The 19,017-nt window shown below is 39.4% G+C and overlaps 1 protein-coding gene across 1 annotated transcript in view; it reads left to right on the forward strand.

The window, feature by feature from the left end:
• The window catches only part of LOC122787969, a 1,400,032-nt gene that overhangs the window by 995,315 nt on the left and 385,700 nt on the right, over positions 1-19,017 (forward strand). The window contains exon 7 of the mRNA XM_044054898.1: positions 2,529-2,652. Coding sequence (XP_043910833.1) covers positions 2,529-2,652 — 124 coding nt within the window. The remainder of the gene's footprint in view (positions 1-2,528; positions 2,653-19,017) is intronic.

The raw sequence follows: 19,017 nt of genomic DNA on the forward strand, positions 1-19,017 counted from the left end.
CCACTGTGCCGTCCAAGTTTGATGTTTGTAAACAGGTAAAATAAACTGAAATACTCCTCTTGCTTATATTTGGCTGTAACTTCCTACTGTTGTATATCACAGAATAGTAGTTGTTAAATTTTCAAGACTGTATCACCATGTGCTGCTTCCTCATTAAACAGTTCACTAAATGACATTTGCAGTGAAATAAAGTGAAACATTTCTGTAGTTTACGTTTAGTTTTTACTTGTCACTTTCAGGTATTAGAAAATATTGCTTGTCTAACAGTCAAGATTGTGTTGGTGTATATTGTTTCTATGTGATAATAAAGCAATTGATACTTGCAAATATATAAAACAAAGTGAAGCACTCCTTTTGCTTATATTTGGCTATGACTTCTCATTATTTTTATCACTGTTGGACATTACAGAATAGTACTTCATTTTCTCTGAAGTCCTATACAAAGTGTATCTGTTCATAATGGCAAATATGATAGCATGTTCTACTTACGGATTCCTGATTACTGATACAATACTTTACTGAACACATAGCTAAGTATGATGGTTATAATCCGTACATGCATGCTGCATTATGACAGAGTAGTTGAAATGCACAAGTATGCAGACATTCAGTGTCATTAAAATGTGCTACAAAAAGCACTGTATTTCAAGAATGCAGATACTCAGCAGGTGACTTCTGTAAGGACTATTTCACGGAGCACATTACTCTGTTAGAATTAGTTATAAGGTGGCATGTTTTACAATCAACTCAGAGTACATGTTACAAAGTGTTTTGAGAATGAGAAGCAGCAGCTAAGGGAATATGTACTCTGAAACTGTAGTATGTCAGTACCTCTAAGTACAGTAAATGTGAAGTTAATATGTATAAGCTGTAGGGATGTAGGAGAGCAGCTCCCCACCTGGGAAGAGGGTGCAGGTGGAATAAACCCCATTTGCAAAATGCTTTGAAGTTGTAGCAATAAGTTTCAGAATTTTCTGTTTTCTTCAGGAATTGCAGTTACATTTTTCAATTGTCGAGACTTGTAGTACTGAATTTCACATTTCCATTAGGAAGCCTGGAAATTGTATGAAATACATGTGGATTTCATCTGTGAGTGTGTAAGTTCCCCAAAACAGAACTATTTATCTCATGGTCAGCAGCAGAAGTAAAAAATTAAAAAAATGAAATAAAGCAGCAAACAAAGTTTTTAGTACACTTATTTCAGTTTGGCTTCATTTTTAGCTTATCTGCTTTCTTAACTCTTGCCCCCCCGTATTTGTTGATATACAGACATTCCTTAACATGATATATGTTTACCATTTTCATATGTAATTTTACTGCATAACTTCCAGCTCTAACAAAATTTCATAACTAAATTTTTGCTCAGTTTTATATGATAAATAGTAACTGTAGTTGTCATTGACCCCCCCCCCCCCCAACCATTATAAGGTGGAATGAAGTATATGATGTGTACAGTGGTGTTCTTTTGAAATGTACTGCACATGCTTACAATAGATGCAGGTTAAGTCATACATGTACCCCTTAAGTTACTTAGTACTTTTCTTTTACAGATGCATCTCATGAGGGGAATTATTTCACTAGACTCCTCTTTTGTTTTGTTTTATTTTTTTTTTTCTGAAGTAGCATGTTTGCTAGTGACATCCAATTTGTCTAAAAACTTCTGAATATTTTATTACTGCATTCCTGATTTCCTAATCATTGTATTTGAGTTATGTTCAAAGTGCAGTCTTAAGACAGCACTTCATAATGTTCCCTGAAGTAATGTGTGCACACCTCTCAACTTTTTTTGCTCAAGAAGTCTGAAAAAAGCCAAAAATAATGATGAAACAAAGATCCAAAATCAGGGACAATTTTAAAATGTTACTCTAATTCACAATTTAATAAAACAACAGGTGTTGCATTACTATGCATTTTATGAACAATAAGATGTATAAAACAAATGTCTGGCACGACCTGGCTGTAATCCTGAATGATTTATCAGAAAATCAGAAACCTTTATGGGGGCAGGAAAAAAATCAGGGACATTCTTCAAAATCATGGACATCTGATAGGTATGGATACACATATTGAAACATATGTTTTTTTTGGCTTTATTTCTTTATTTGCTTTAATTTCTACCTCGTCCTCTGCTGACTGAGATATACAGTTCCATTTTTATGTTATTCCTTATGCATGCGTCTTTTTTTATTTCATTTATTTGACCAGCTGAAGTCTTAGTGATTTTGGATTTACAGTATGTAATTATAGACTTATTTGCAAAATGGTTAATACACTTGGAGTTATTTCTTTTTTTTCAGGTATTTGCATATTGACTAAAAGTGTTATCAACTAATTGAATTAGAATACTTTTATACACATCAAGTTGCTGGATTTTTGAATCTGTTTCCACAATAAACTGACAGTAAAACATTGATTTCTAGTTTCCTGCCTAGGAAGTCTACTACACTTGCTTCATATTGAACAATTACATGAAATCTTCAAAGCTATTAATGAGCCTAATAAATGTATGTTCTTCATGATACTTACAGAAATATTGAAAAAAGTGCCAGAAAGTCTTTTGGACAAGTTGTGGCCCGCAAAGCGACTGAAATGAAACTCAGAAGTGCCACGCATTCAACTATCTCAAACCTAGTGCAAAATGTTGTGGTAGAGGTAAGACAGCAAGCCAGTACAAATGTTTCATTTGACTGACATTTTACATTATAAAATTCTGTGGGCAAGGCTTCCTTCATTTGTCATTTGTGCCTGCTTCAGTATAAAGATTTGATATGCTTTCTATCTGGGACACACTACAGTCATTGTTTCTGTCTCCCTAAATTTGTTTCTGATACTCTAAACAGCCTTCAGAGGAATTAATTTGTGCATTCGGATGACCAAGCATGACCTTTCTTTTGTTATTTATTTTTCTACATTAGTTGTCTCTTATCTGACAGATTTGGAAGTTGTCTTTGAGCCAAAGAATTGTGTTTAAAGGCTCTGGATCAAGATACAACTAGTCAACCAAAAAGTACTGATTCAAATACAGCTAGAGAGTAAGCAGTTATGACAAAATGCAGAGAACGTGCAATCAACAACAGGTAAAATAAACTGTTCTGCAGTTACAGTCGGAACTGATCAGATGTGTAGGTGCTTAAGAAGCCAGACAAAAGTAATTTTTCACAAGGAATTGATTTATGGCAGAACAGGAGGCATGTGCGTGTGTGCGTGTGTGTGTGTGCGTGTGTGTGTGCGTGTGTGTGTGTGTGTGTGTGTGTGTGTGTGTGTGTGTGTGTGTGTGTGTGTAATACACCTAGAGTGGAATAAACTACAAATATGTTTGAAAGATTGATTCTATACAAACTACTATGAAACATTTGCGTTTGAAAGTAAAGAACAGGTCTAAAGTTAAAACTGGTTCAATTTTTCAGTCTCACCATGAGTTGCAAGGAAATGTGGGTAGTGACATGGCAGATATTCTGATATTTTTGGATGCAAGAGCAGGCTTTCTTAAGGAAGACAGACTAATGAGAGGAAGGGGTAGGTGATATAAGACTGAACAAAGTCTTGCCTACTCTGAAGTAAGTACGCAGTATCAGTCCATTTTTAAACTTAAGCCAGGTGGTTGAGTTATAAAGGATGTAAATGTGTTAAATGGGGTGACAGCCTAATTTAAAGCAGAGTGTTTTGTTTAGAGATCATTAAAATCTATGGAGGGATGCATTATTATTCACACAACAGATGTGATTTTCAGAGAAGGTAGCTAGATTGGGAATACCATGAGTGAGGCATTGTTTGTATCTGTTTGGGAGGCTGAGTGTGGTATAAATTTCCTATAGACAGATAATGAAGTTAAGTATTGGACAGGTAGTTTTTATACCAAATTACTTTCAAGCTTAACATATACAAGAGTGGACATAAAATCAGAGGCGCCGGAAGCTGTTGAAGATGGGGATGGGCACTTAGTAATCTACAAAGGGCACTTTTTTAAAAACTATTGACTACCACAACATAAGTTCACTTGGAGGACATTTTAAGCTTAGCCAATTTACATTTTTCTGCTTGAATTAACATTTCCTGATTGGTCTTATCTATTCCATGGCTGATAATTGTATATTAGCCCTAGTGAGATTAAATGTGATCACACTATATATAATTTAAGGGGACCCATGTAAGGGATGTAGCATTTAGGAACTGCCTCTATCCATTAGTGGCACAAGGGGAAATCCTGGAGTAAATTTTCTATTACCCATCCTTAGATCTAAGTTGCATTTGAATATGGACAGGGATGACCTTTGTTTTACTTAAATGGATAGTCTGTTTGGGAACAGTGGTAGCCTCTGTGATATATATATCCATCTCTCTACAGCATTCAGTTTAGATACCTGGACTGAATGTTTCTGATGCCACTTGACTTGCTGATGTTCAGTAGGTCCATCAGTATTAGGTCAGAGGATGCCTTGTATGCCAGACACGTCACCTCTAAGTACTCTGTAGGATACTGAGTATAGTGATAAATATTTGAGGTGGTCCATGCAAGACCTATTGTTTAGGACTTGCATCCTTTTAGTAAGGTATCTCTGTGGGTATTCCAATTGTTGCATGGGTCTGGACAGATACATGCCAAAGTGGGCATTATACAAAGTGACTGACCTAATGAAGGCTTTGTAAAGGGGGACAATAACATCCCTCAAGCTAGTCACAATCAATTTGTCTATAAGCGGTGCAGTATAAAAATACTTTCTTATGATTCTGGACACATGTTGGTCAAAAGTTAAGTCACTGTACACACAAGTTCCCAAATGCCAAACAACTTGGTCATTTCTTAGGGGGCATTGTCAATTTGGCAGTTCACTGGAGTAGGTGACTTCCCAAAGGATACACTAATGTATTTCTTGGAGTTTAGGACAAACCTTTGTTGCATGATGGTTTGGTCATTTGGGGGTTCAATAGCTGCTCCTAGCTTGCAGTCATCTCAGACTTAGTCGGCCAAAGCCGTTTGGTATTTCCTTTTACTTTTGAGATGTATATGCCAAACAGAAAAAAGTTCCAGCACCAAACCCTGGGTGACTCCATTGGTGACTGGTCTCTTCCCCTATTTTGATCTCCTGCATCCTGTGAGCAAGCATACATGTATACGTTCTTTGATTCACCTTCCTGATTGTATTAACCTGATTTTATTAAATTATATTCCTTGTGTAATACAGTACCACTTGTTAGAATGTGTTTTAAATTTGTAGTTTGGAACAGTCTTCTAGTAAGCAATGAAACAAAATGTATGACCCAATAATGACAAAACTACCCATTTCAGAAAATTTCAACCATAAAAGGCCACTGAAACTTCTGTCATTACAATCTACCAATATCAGTAAATATGCAAAATGTCTCCAGAAGTAAGACATCTAAATAATTCCACATTAAAGGGATCTGTAACTAATGAAGAGGTTGCTGCTAGCAAACAACTTTATATTTCATTGTTTCATCTACAAATAAAGCACCTGTTGCCTTTGAAGAATAAATTGCCTATGCTACATTAAAATGATAAGCTAGTAATTTGCAATGGGGAATGGATGGCAAACTGATAATGGGTTCATAGTTACTAGGTAACTCCTCCTAAGGATAGCATTCATAGGACTGCAGCATCTACACCCATTAAAGTACAGCACAGTGCAGTATCAGCGATCCACCTGCATACTGTGGGAGTAGTACCCACAGCCTTCTGCATCAAAAGCAAGTATACTACCTGTTGTGCTACTAACAATGCAAATGAATTAGCATAGGTAGCACTAAACTTCTCTTCCCCTGAAGCTCTCAGCTCCCTGTAAAATTTGATGCTGAACTAAATCTCTCAACTTCGCAGCACAAAAAATCTGGAAAAAGCCAAAATTTATTTGGGGGGGGGGGGCAAAGGCCCAAAACCAGGGACACATTTTAAATATTGCTTGTATAATCTTAGAAAGTTGCTAAAATAAAGTGTTTCGTGTTACCATGTGTTTCCTGAAAGATAGGAAGACTGAAACTTAAAAAGCTATCATTATTTAGTGAATTCACTTCTCACTGATTTGCCAAAAAAACACAAATTTTAAGAGGAAGAGACCAAAAGTATGAGCCAAATATTCTTTGAAAAGTTGGACAGTGGAGAGCTATGGACTCAACTGCCTGAATCACAAGGGGAGGTATGGGTGGAGTAACACTAACCACCAGGTATACCTAACTGGGGCATTTTGCACACGCACACACACACACACACACACACACACACACACACACACACACACACACACACACACACACACACACACACACACAGGAACAGCATAACTCCTGAAAATAAAAGAACAAAACTCTCCTTACTGGCATGACTCTGGATCTGGCAGCACCAACGGAACAGCAGCGGCATAACTCCTGTAAAACAGAGCAATAAGACAGCAAGAACAGCTAGTTTAGTTAGTTTAATGTCTGCTCGTGAATCCACGTTAGCATGAAAACTCCACTTCATTAATTTTTCCCGACAGGTCTTGCAGCTGTAAAAGTAGGGGGGGCTTCCCCTCCCCCTGGCTCTATGGTTCTGGCACCCATGCATAAAATGCAAAAATACAAGAATGCTTTGTAGTGAGTAATGACAATAGCTTTTTTGTTTTTGTAGTTCAAGACTAAATGCTACCCAGTGGATGACGTTATTCTCTGATTGCAGACTAGAGAAGTTAAAAAACAATGAGATGCCCTTTGAAAAAAAATCCATGGAAGTACATTTTACTTAATGACAGACTTTAGCTAATTTACATTTTCCTGTGGTCTAAGTCATAGTTTCAGAATCCATTCTTTCAGTCACATCCATTGCAAGAAAAAGGAACTGAGCTGCTCACTGATGTCAACTCTAGTTTTTGTTGAATAATAGTAATGGCATGTGTTTATTAATTTGAAACAAGAAAATAAATGTTAAACTATAAGAATTACAGATACACTATTACATTATTATTAAATGCTAATGAAGATATAATGCTATCTACTTATACATGATGCTTCGTAGAACTGTATCGCTATGAATATGTAAAGTTGTAATTCATTGAAATTACTGTACTGTAATTCTGTACACAAAGTCTCATCTGTAACCTGGTCAACTTCTTTGAAACAGTTACCAAGGCCATAGATGAAGGGAAGGTAGTCCACACAGCCTACCTGGACCTCGCAAAATCCTTCGATACAATACCCCACTCGGGCATCAAAAATAAGCTCATCAGCTTAAATGTCAACCCCTATGTCACAAGATGGATTGCAAACTGGCTCAGGGATAGAACCTGCATGGTCAGAATTGCAGGTGCCATGTCTGACTCTAAACCAGTTGCAAGTGGTGTTCCACAAGGCTCAGTCCTGGGACCTCTCTTGTTCGGTATATATTTCTCTGAGGTACAGGCTAACACAGGAGGACTATGGCTGACCAGATTCGCAGATGACTGCAAACTGGGTGCTATAATCGACTCGCCGACTGACACAAGCATCCTCCAAAGCGGTCTTACAGAGACAGATAACTGGTGCCAGAGCCATGGCCTATAACTAAATACCAAAAGGTGCATAGTCATCCTGTTTGGAAAAAACAAAGTGCCCACAAATTACCACATAGGTGGTAATCCATTAAGTACGGAAGAAGTAATTAGGGATTTGGGGACCCAAGTAGATAGCAATCTCTCCTTCGACAATCACGTTGCCAAAGTGGTTAGAAAGACCTTCTATATAGCCCACCGTATCATGAAAGTGTTCACATCTAGATCAAGAGAGGTCATTGTGCCCCTCTACTCATCACTTATCAAGCCCATAATTGAATACAATGCCCCATTTGGGATGTACCTTACCCGACACCTGCAGCAACTGGAAAGACCCCAAAAGTACCTCACCAAGAGGATCAAGGGACTCAAACAGATGCCCTACTCAGTTAGGCTAAAGAAACTCCAGCTCTACTCAGTTGCTTACCGCCTACTCAGAGGCGATCTGTGCCTGACATATAAAGCCATGTCCAACCCTGAATTAATGGACATGCTCCACCTCAGGAAATCTAAATCCCTTAGAGCTACATGCTCCAGGGACCTAAACCGCAGCACAGAAATAAATAGGACATGCTGGAGGGACATATTCATATCCCAGAGGCTCCCCTCACTCTGGAACAAAATCCCAATCCATGTTAGGCAGAGCCCCTCATTGACCCTCTTCAAGAGAAATCTTGATGAATGGATGGGAGATCGTAGGTTTACCCCTGGGATCTCTTCTGTGTCCCTACTAGACAGAGGCACAGTAAACTAAACTTAAAAGGGCTATTCTTCTGTGACCTACTATACAAAGGCACAGTCAACTAATCTAAAAGGGTGGCGAAAGCCAAACACACTCTGACTAGGCTTATAAATGCCCTAGGGCAGATAACCTAGTATCAGCCTATGAACCTATGTAATATTGTTTGTCTGTCTGAATGCTTTAATCTACTTTTTTGTTGTAACTCATGTTAAAGGCGTAGTAATGTCATTTAAGTTAATTATTTGTCTTATTGTAAAATCTATAACCAGTTTTAACTGCTATTGTGCCTTGGTCATTGCCGAAAGGGTCTTTGGACCAATTTAACCTCTTGATTTTCAAATCAATAAATAAAATAAAAAATATATACAAACAACTTCTGTCTGTATATATATATATATATATATATATATATATATACATATATATATATGTGTGTGTGTACACACACACACACACACACACACACACACACGCACACACGCACACACTGTTGGAGCTAGAGCTATGATATTAGTAAGAACAGATGATTTTTATAGAAAGGAGAAGGTGGCACAAAATGGCATTCCTCTGACATTTGTAAGTAAAAGAAGTAAGGGTACTCATTTTTTAATTAACATATAATAGCAGAATTGCTTCTGCTGAGTCCTTTAGGTATATTTCTCTGCAAAAATCATAGAGTACTATATAGATATGAATATATATGTATATATATATATATATATATATATATATATATATATATATATATATATATATATATATACACTGCTTCCTGCTCAGAAAAGATACATGAAGAATGATTTCACCAGTTACAGCACTGAATGGTTTATATATCATTTTATAAATATTGTGTCTTAATATAGTAAAGAAAAATGACCAGCGAATTCTGTCAACACAAGAAGGAAAAAATTAATATGTTTTTAAAGTTTAGATGTTAAATTTTGTTGAAATGAATACTAGGTTGTGAACAGAGATTTTTGTCTGCTATTAGGTGACTGTAGAGAGCAGTCTAGTATCTTATACCAAGATTAAATTTTAAAAAATCCCTATTTAGCATGATGTAATAAAAGACAATGTTTGAAGACACACTATTTTTATGTTAACATTTATTTACAAACTTTTGCATTTGCTGAGCCAGCATACTGATGTAGGCGTTTTACTTCCAGCTGTGCTGCCAGTGGCAAGGGTTCAAATAACCAGTCTCAGATCAGAGGTCTTGTCAGAATGGTGAGACTGAGTGGCTAAAGGCCTGATCTCATTTTATTAGGATAAGCTGTGGGATCATCTGCAGACTTGGTTAGTCAGAAATACCCATTTGTAATTTGGAGATCTGCAAAGTACATGCTGAATTGTAGGGGTCCCAGCACAGAGCTCTGAGGAACACCCCTGGTCACCTTCATATTTACAGAGGACACATCTGACTACCTCTCTACAAGGGCTCTAGCCATCATCCAATTTGTATCTACATAGGTACTTAGAAGTCAGTTTGGAGATCATTCAGCTTTTTTTATTATGTTAGCATATGGTATGGTGTCAAAAGCCTTAGCCAGATTTTAGTATGCTATATGGATAGTTTGTCCACTGTTCATGGCTTGTGTTACTCTCTCAAAGAAGTTGACCAGATTCTTTAGACAGAATCTACCCTTGACAAAGCTCAACTGCTGGGGAGAAAGCCTTATACAATTTTTGATATCATTATTAATTAGGACAGTTATAATATATTCCATGATTTTGCAGATGAGACTAGTGAGGCTAATGGGTTTGTAGTTTCTGGGATCAGTGCTGGGTCCACCTTTATAAAATGGTATTACAACAGCTGTACACCTTTCTTCAAGAGAAAAACCAATGGCTAATCTCAGGGTGAATGGCTATAGGAGCAGCTTCACTAGGGCATATTTTGTGCTGTTTCTCAGGCATCCAGTGTATTACTAGGCCCCTTGGATGATATATTTTTCATTTTGAAGAATACCTTTAGCAAGTGTTCTTTGGTTATGGTGGGGTGGGTGATATCCTTTGGGATATGTGAGCTTTATGTAGTTGTTTTGGGGGTGAAATTTGCACTGAGTTTGTTTGCTAGCATGTTGGCTATCGCTATTGGAACTGAGTAGGTTATACCATTTTTGATACTTTCTAAGCAATGTTGGATGTTATTCCTTAGTTTCCTAATATAACTAAAGAAGGATTTGTAATTATCTGTGGCTTCTGATGCTAGTCTAAGTTCATAGATTGCCTTTGTATTCCTGATGGTATTTTATTTCATTTTATAACTTTTTAATGTTAACCTTGATTTGAGTTTTATGTACCTCAGTGAAGTGTGTGTGTGTGTATATATATATATATATATATATATATATATATATATATTTATATATATATATATATATATATATATATACATACATATATATGTGTGTGTGTTAGTGCATGTGAGAGTGTACACACACACACACACATATATATATATATATATATATATATATATATATATATATATATATATATATATATATATACACACATACATATGCACATGTTTACATTTATTCCAGCTTTTGTTGAAATTTAATTTTGCAGAGCAGCAAATCAAAGTTTGTTTCTTGGGTTGCTGCTACTAACTGACAAAGTACAGCTCTTTAGAGTTTAGTAGTAAAAGTGAATGGTATGTACCCTTTTATGTAAACTGCTAACTTTTTGCTTGTTGTGTGCTTTTTGTTTCAGATTGCCAGATAGTGGGATAAAGGACTATGTCCTTTTCTTCACTGGTGGGAGATTTCAAAGTTGATATTTTTGTAGTAGTGGAATGTGTGGTGCACAGTCCCCTCCATGTGTGTGTGTGTGTGGGGGGGGGGGGGGGCTGCAAAAGGGCTTGCCTCTCACAAAAACATTGTTTTTACTTTTTTAAGGGTATTCAGTTATTTTGATGGAGCTGTTTAAATTCAGTGTTTTGGGTATCGCTCAATTGTTGTGTTGATGTGTTATGCATTGATCCAGTGACATAGATTCTATATGTATAATACACAGAGACACACACACACACACACACACACACACACACACACACACACACACACACACACACATAGAGTAACACCAATGCCCATCAGTATGATCACTGCTGCAATAGCCTAAGCTATATGGGTTATATCCTGCTTAGGATATAACAGACATCCAGCTTCCAAAGCTCCAGGGCACCTTCTGTGCATCCAAGCCATTAGTTAGTTCAAATTGAACTGACTAAAATTAGGTCTGGGAGCTAAGCCCTTCAGAGCTTTCCTGCCACTGAAGAGGGAGAACTCCCCTGCAGGCTTTTAAGGATCAACAGTTGGCTAACATTTTTCCATTGCTAGGCAAATAAGTTCCCATCAGGGGAAAAAACTTCCATTTTATCTTTTGTCACAGAAAACTTACTTTTTCTGTAAACTATATACTTTTATGCAAGGATAAGGGTTTTGTTGACTGTCTCATGACCTAAATGTACTTTTAAATGGAAGTATATTTTACTTTATGATAAAAAATATTTAAAGTTGTTTAAAACTACTTTTTTTGTGGAGAAACTGTTGTCATTTTACTTTCTGAGAATAAAGTAAGTGTTCGAAATAAGTTTTACTGTTTTTTTTTTCTGGAAAAATTTTGCTTTTTTACATTTCACCTGTTTTACTGACTATTGCTGCTAAGCTTCCCTGGGAATCATTTCGTCATGACTGTGGATCAAAGTACCAGTTACTTTGTTGTGCCTTCTTTCAGCTGCAAAAAAAGATACTTAAGTAGCCTTGGCCACTACAGCAGGCTGGTATTTGTCTCAGCTGCATGTAGATAGCTCTGCTTTGGGCAAAAGTGATACTTCAGACCACTCATCTTTTTCTTTGAATCCCTCTAGTGTAGTCCCTACATCCACCATGAACAGAAGGCCAGACTTATCCCCCTGTGGCTTTTTGACATTAAAGAGTAAAGGACAGCCACTCTTGTCAGTCCTGGGAGAAGGTGCCAGGGAAATGACACCTACTGAACCAGAACGTTGTGTCCAAAGCTGTGGAGATTGATACTTACATTTCTGGGTTTGTTTCTTCAGAATTCCTGTCAAAAAGAAGCAGAAAACTAAACATATATCTTCACCTGCTTCAGTCTCTCTGGACAGGATTAATTTACTAGGTTTGGCTCAGGATCTTGTGCTGGCACTTGACTCATATTTTAAAACTGTTTCTGGTAAGAAAAGAATGGGACTCCTGTTTTCCTGAAGAGATTCAAGAGTTTGAACCTGCAGGGTGATATGAATGGCCAGATACAGTTTTACCTCCACAGATTTCTGATTCAAATTATGAGAAGATTGTGGTATCTGATAGTCCCTGTGTGGGATTCTTTTTCTCTAAGACTTTTTCTAGAATTAATTAGTTTTTTCAGTGAGAAAACTGTGAGGTTTCTCAGTCCCTCCAAAAATATTATAATTTGTTGCAACTAGAATTTCCATTACCTTCTCCTGTTCCTCTAGTTCTGTCTGACTTGGAGGATGTTTTTGTTCATCTTCATCATCATCAATAACCCCCCTTTTCCAATTTTGTACATGGGGTAGGGGTGTCATGTCAACTATCCTCATCTTTCTCTCTGTTTAGTGCCACTCTCCTACTTTCTTTGACACTCATACCTGACTGTCCACAGGACTTTTTTTACACAGTCCATCCAGCACTTTGCTGGATGCCTTCATTTTCTCTTGTTTTCTACCTGTCTGTCCCAAATCTTCTTCACCAGATTTTTTTCTTACTTTTCTGCACATGTCCAAACCACCATAATCTGTTCTGTTTGACATTTTCTGCAATTGGAGCTACTCTGGTTTCTGCTCTTATCTCTTCATTTCTTCGTCTTCCCACAGTGTGCATCCTACCATCTGTCTCAGGCACTCATCTCCATCACCTGTAGCTTCCTTAACTGCTCTATCTTTACTGCCCAGGTTTCTGTACCATACAGTAGTACTGATCGCACCGTTTTGTACAAGTTCTTTTCATCTTCTTTGGCATTCTTCTGTCATACACCTTCTCTGACATTCTGTGCCAGGTGACTGCAGCTCCTATAATTATAACTTTGACCTCCTCATTCAGACTTCCCTTCTCCTCAATCACCTCTCCCAGATACTTGAAGATGCTTACCTGATGTTCTTCGTGTTTCACTTTTGCAGTCATTACATTTGGGTTATCTGCTTGCAGGGAGCCCTCAGTCGGCCTGATTAACAAAGACTTGGGTCCTGCGTCGGTTGCTGTCCCTTCTTCCATGACGTCAGGTCGTCAAGGGTATAAAACATGCAGCCGATGCCATTACATCAGTCTTTCTTGCCGTGCGGTGCCCAAAGCAGAAGAAGTTAGTTCGCAAGTGCCATTCGGCCGACTCCTGAAATTTTCGTTTTTGAGTTTCAGAACCGAAGTCCTCAACTAAAGCTAAGGGGGGGAAACTTCTTCTTGCTCCTTACCGATGTCAGTAAAAGTTAATAATTGCATTACTTGTGGAAAACAAACACCTCATAAAGATTTTCATTCATAATGTATTCCTTGCCTAGGCCCTGACTACGACGTACCTTGCTGTCGGTTTTGTGCTTTATTTAATCAGCACACTGTCTGTCGTCGGTATATTTTCGCCACTAAATATTCCGGTTCTCGGTTTAATTATCCAGAAATGTCATCAGTTAGCCATCCGACTACCGGGATTCCGAAAAAATGCAAATATAAAGACAGAGACAGGCTGCCGAAGTCCAAAACTGCCGACGACGCTTCTCCTAAGCCGGTCGCCAGTTCGCCGGTTCTCAGTGAGGTGCTTTTGCAACCCCTGATACCCACTACTTCTGATTCGCAGGCCTCTACTGAGACCCATTTGGAGTCCGGTATGCTGCGAGATGCTTCAGCTATGGAACCTGCGGATGTCTATAACTTGGATGGGTCCGGAGCCGCTGCGCAGGCTTCTGAGGGTGTATTCAGGCCTATGGACTTGCATATTAAACCGCCTCCTTCTTTACTTAGGCCTAAATCTCAATCCATGTCTTAAAAACCAACACCCAGGCCACATGCTCAGGCCTCTAGGCTTAAAAAACAAATGATAAGAATGGCTGAAGATCTAATAACTCTAATCAGGGGTAGCCAACACCCCCTTCTAAGAGGCCTAGGACTGAAGCTGATTATGAACCTTCTGATCAGGATTCTGTTTTTTCTGATTCTTCTGATGATCTGGATTTGCCCTTACCTACTTATGAGGATTCTGATGCAGAGGACTCTATTCCCTCTGCTTCCCCTCTTGAGGATTTTACTTTTGGGGAAACCTTACATACTGTAAGGGAGTATTTCCACTGGGAAAGCCAAGATTTTTCTGATTCAAAAAAGAGGCTTAGGGATTTCCTTCTCCTACATCAGCATAGGCCTTTAGCTATTCCTTCTGTACTAGACATTGTTGATGATGCTTTCTCGGAATCTAGTTTGGCCCCTGATTCCCTGGCTCCTGCTCCCAGAAAACCTGACAGATACTACAGGGTCCCTGAGTCCCACAAGTTCCTTTTCAAAAATCCTATTGCAGATCCAGAGACTATTTCACAGGGGCCCAAGGGCATTAAGGCTTCTACTGCTAAAAATCCTACCCCTTCTGATAGAGACTTCAGGGCGCCGGATAAATGGGGTAAGAAGGTTTGCACTTCTGCAACCTTGGCCATTAGGGCTTTAAACTGCCAGTTTCATATGTTAAAATATCAGCAACATTATTGGACTGCTTAAACAGAAAATGATGTTGATTCCTGACTGTGTGGAAAATAAAGAATTACAGGATTTAATGCATTCTGCTGAACAAGTTGGAAAACATACTTTGCAATGTGGTTTTGATTCATTAGAGGCCTCTTGCAGGGCTGCTGTTACTGGGTCTGTAATCAGAAGGCATGCTTGGCTTAAGGAGCAATCTTTGCCTGATCATGTTAAAGCTAAATTGTTGGATGCTCCTTTAAATCAGGACCGCCTGTTTGGCAACAAGGCTGAGGAAGTTCTTAAAAAGATGGAAGATAAAGTAAATCTATGCAAACTGTTCAAGATTTTTTACAAGTTCAGCCTCCTAGATTTAGTAGGCACTGGCCCTCTAAGAATTGGCCCTTTCCAGCCCCTTCCAGGTCTTCTTAAGCCAAACCCAGACACAGCAAAAACCCCAGGTTTCAGTCCCAGGGGACTCACAGAACTAAGCAGTGGGGGGCCTCCACTTCCAAGTCTGGGAATAATAAGACTCCCTCCTATGGTAAACTGTCTCAATGACTTCCTTTTAAAATTTCCAAGCACTTATCAACTGACTGCCCCTTTGGGGGGAAAGATTGCTCTTCTTGCAAATAATTGGGAACTCATTAGCCGGGACAAATGGGTTTTAAATATGGTGTCCCAGGGATACAGATTTCACTTCCACACATTGCCAACACCAAGTGGGTGGCCAGACCTACCCCCAAATCAGTGGGCAGAGGCCCAAAAACAAGCACTTTCTCTCTTAAGCATGGGGGCTATACAACTAGTACCAGAAGAGGAAAAGGGACAAGGTTTCTACCCGAGACTTTTCCTGGTACCCAGAAAAGACAATTCATGGCGTCCTATCCTGGACCTGTCTACTCTAAACACCTTTTTGGAGATTCCAAAATTCAAGATGCTGACTCTTCACCAATTACTTCCTTTGCTAGGCAAAGATGCCTGGTTGACAGCAATAGATTTAAAAGAAGCATACCTGCACATCCCAGTAAGGGAATCTTGCAGAAGATACCTACACTTTAAAGCAGGCTACACGCACTATCAATTCTCTGCACTGCCCTTTGGCTTATCTACTGCACCCAGGGTATTCACAAAGTGCCTAGCTCCAGTTATTGCATTTTGCAGGCAAAGAAATATTCAAATATACCCATACCTGGACTATTGTCTAATTCAGGTAGAAAGCCAAGACATACTTTTGAATCATCTGGCCTTTGTAAAAAGATTTCTAACTTGTCTGGGGTACAACATAAATGAAATCACACCTGGTACCCTGTCCACAAATTATATTCCTGGGAGCAAGCTTGAATACAACTTCCCACATGGCTTCTCCCACACCAGAAAAGCAAATTCATTTGACAACCTACTTCAAACAAGTGGCCACAAAAACCCTGCTATCTGCAAGACAAATACTACAAGCCTTGGGGTTCATGGCCTCCTGCATTCTTCTAATTCCATGTGCAAGACTGCATATGAGGAAACTACAGTGGTATCTAAAAAGCCTATGGTGTCAACAATCTCAAGACCTAGAAACAATGATTCATATCATACCTTGCCTACGCCTAGAGTTCCTTTGGTGGGCAGAGGCCTGCCACCAAAACAAGGGACTACCTTTCACACCACCCCCTGCCGCCCAAACCCTAACAACAGATGCATCAAACTATGCATGGGGGGCTCACCTGGCAGGGAAGTGCATTCAGGGCAAATGGAACCCAAGTCAAATGCACCTGTATATCAGTCAAAAAGAAATGTTAGCTGTACAGAATGCTCTGACAGCCTTCAAGGACCACATTCTTCTAGGACAACTAATGGTAAAGACGGACAACACCACTCTTATGTGGTACATAAACAAGCAGGGGGTACACATTCTTACTCCCTCTGCAGACTAGCATTGGCATTGTGGAACACATCCTTGAGCTACCAAGTGCACCTACAAGCTCAGTTCCTACCAGGAAAATTAAATACACTGGCAGACGGACTAAGCAGAAACCTCATAGACCCACACAAGTGGAAACTGGAACCAAGGATTTTCAACATGTTGACAAGCAAATGGGGGAGCCCAGATATAGACATGTTTGCCTCTCCCCAGAACTACCAGTTGGACAATTTTTTCACAAGGACTCCCCACAAACAAGCCTGGAAAGTGGATGCTCTGTCCTTCAGCTGGAAAAACCTATCAGTCTATGCCTTCCGCCCTCTGCCTCTGCTCTCCAAAGTACTATTAAAAATCAAACAGGACAAACCAAGGATGATTTTGATTGCTCCAGACTGACCATGCCAGCACTGCTACCCCCTCCTGCACAGTGTGTCATGATCATCTCCATGGCACCTACCTCAGACTCCTTCCCTGCTGTCTCAGCAGGAGAACCAGATTCTGTACCCTCAGCTTCCAACACTGAACCTTGCAGCCTGGCTAATTACTTAATCTCTCCTTTACCATCCCTCAGCAAACCTGTGATGGATATCATTTTAGAGGCAAGGAGGCTTAGTACTAGAAAGTCTTATGCTGAAAAATGGAAAAGATTCTGTGCCTGGAACCAGTCTCAAGGCATGAGCACAGCAGTGCCCAATTTACCTCAGATTTTACAATACTTAACTGAGATGCTTCACAAGGACCTGTCTTTTTCCTCCATTAAAATCCACATCTCAGTCATTTCAGCTCATTATAACACAGAACCTCCCTCTTCTCTCATCCACTGTTCAAGCAGTTCCTCAGAGGGGCCAAAAATTTGAGACCACCCAGGAGAGTTCCAACCCCAGCCTGGGACCTTAACTTTGTCTTGGAGAAACTCACTCTACCTCCTTTCGAGCCAGCTGCTACTGCAGACTTAAAATTTCTTTCTTGGAAAACAGCTTTCCTTTTAGCAATCACTTCAGCTAGAAGGGTATCTGAATTACAGGCTCTTATGGCAGTGGAGCCTTTCATCATCTTTCATGCGGACAGGGTGTCCCTCAGAACCAATCTATCCTTCATGCCCAAGGTGGTATCCAGTGTGGCTCTTAATCAGTCCATTCATTTGCCAACCTTCTTTCCCAATCCACAGAATAAAGGGGAATGGATACTGCATTCCTTAGATGTGCACAGACAACTTAGATTCTACTTGGACCGGACTAAACCTCAAAGGAAATCTGAACAAATGCCGGTGGCATTTGCTGCAGGGGCAGAGGGGAAGGCTATTTCAAAGCAAACCATTTCTAAATGGATAAGCCATTGCATCCATTTCTGCTATAAGCACCATGTAAAACCTATCCCCCAGGGGATCAGACCTCACTCCACCAGGGCTGCATCTACCTTTACAGCCTTTCTCAGAGGTGTCCCTACCAGGGACATCCTAGAAGCTGCTACCTGGAGTTCTGTACATACTTTCACCAAGCATTATCATTTGCCAATTTTCTCTAAATCCAGAGCTGGCTTTGCCACTGCAGTCTTGCAGGGCCTTATAGGGGGCCCTAATGCTATCTGAAGTCCTCCTCCCAACCATAGCTTTGGGAATCTACCCAAATGTAATGACTGCAACAGTGAAACATGAAGAACATAGTACAGTTGTGTACACTTACCATAAATGTAGATGTTCGAGTGTATTCACTGTTGCAGTCCTGGTTACCCTCCCTCCAGCCCCCTAACTTCTTTTGGCTATACCTCTACTTTCCTTTACTATACTTAAAATCCTTTTTGGTGTATTTGCTTTTTTGTTGGAGGTATATCTTTGTGCTTTTATGTTTAATTGCTTCCCATTAGGGGGGCACCTGACATCTGGGGCATGAAAAACTGATGTAATGGCTTCGGTTGCATGTTTTATACCCCTGACGACCTGACGTCATGGAAGAAGGGACAGCAACCAATGCAGGACCCAAGACTTTGTTAATCAGGCCGACTGAGGGCTACCTGCAAGCAGATAACCCAAATGTAATGACTGCAACAGTGAATACACTCGAACATCTACATTTATGGTAAGTGTACACAACTGTACTTTCCACTTCTTTCTCACTTCTCAGCTTCTTCTGATGTCCCCCATTTGCT

The sequence above is a fragment of the Protopterus annectens genome, chromosome 13.part0, assembly GCF_019279795.1.
Source record: "Protopterus annectens isolate FY-2018-M chromosome 13.part0, PAN1.0, whole genome shotgun sequence".
Lineage (NCBI taxonomy): Eukaryota > Metazoa > Chordata > Ceratodontiformes > Protopteridae > Protopterus > Protopterus annectens.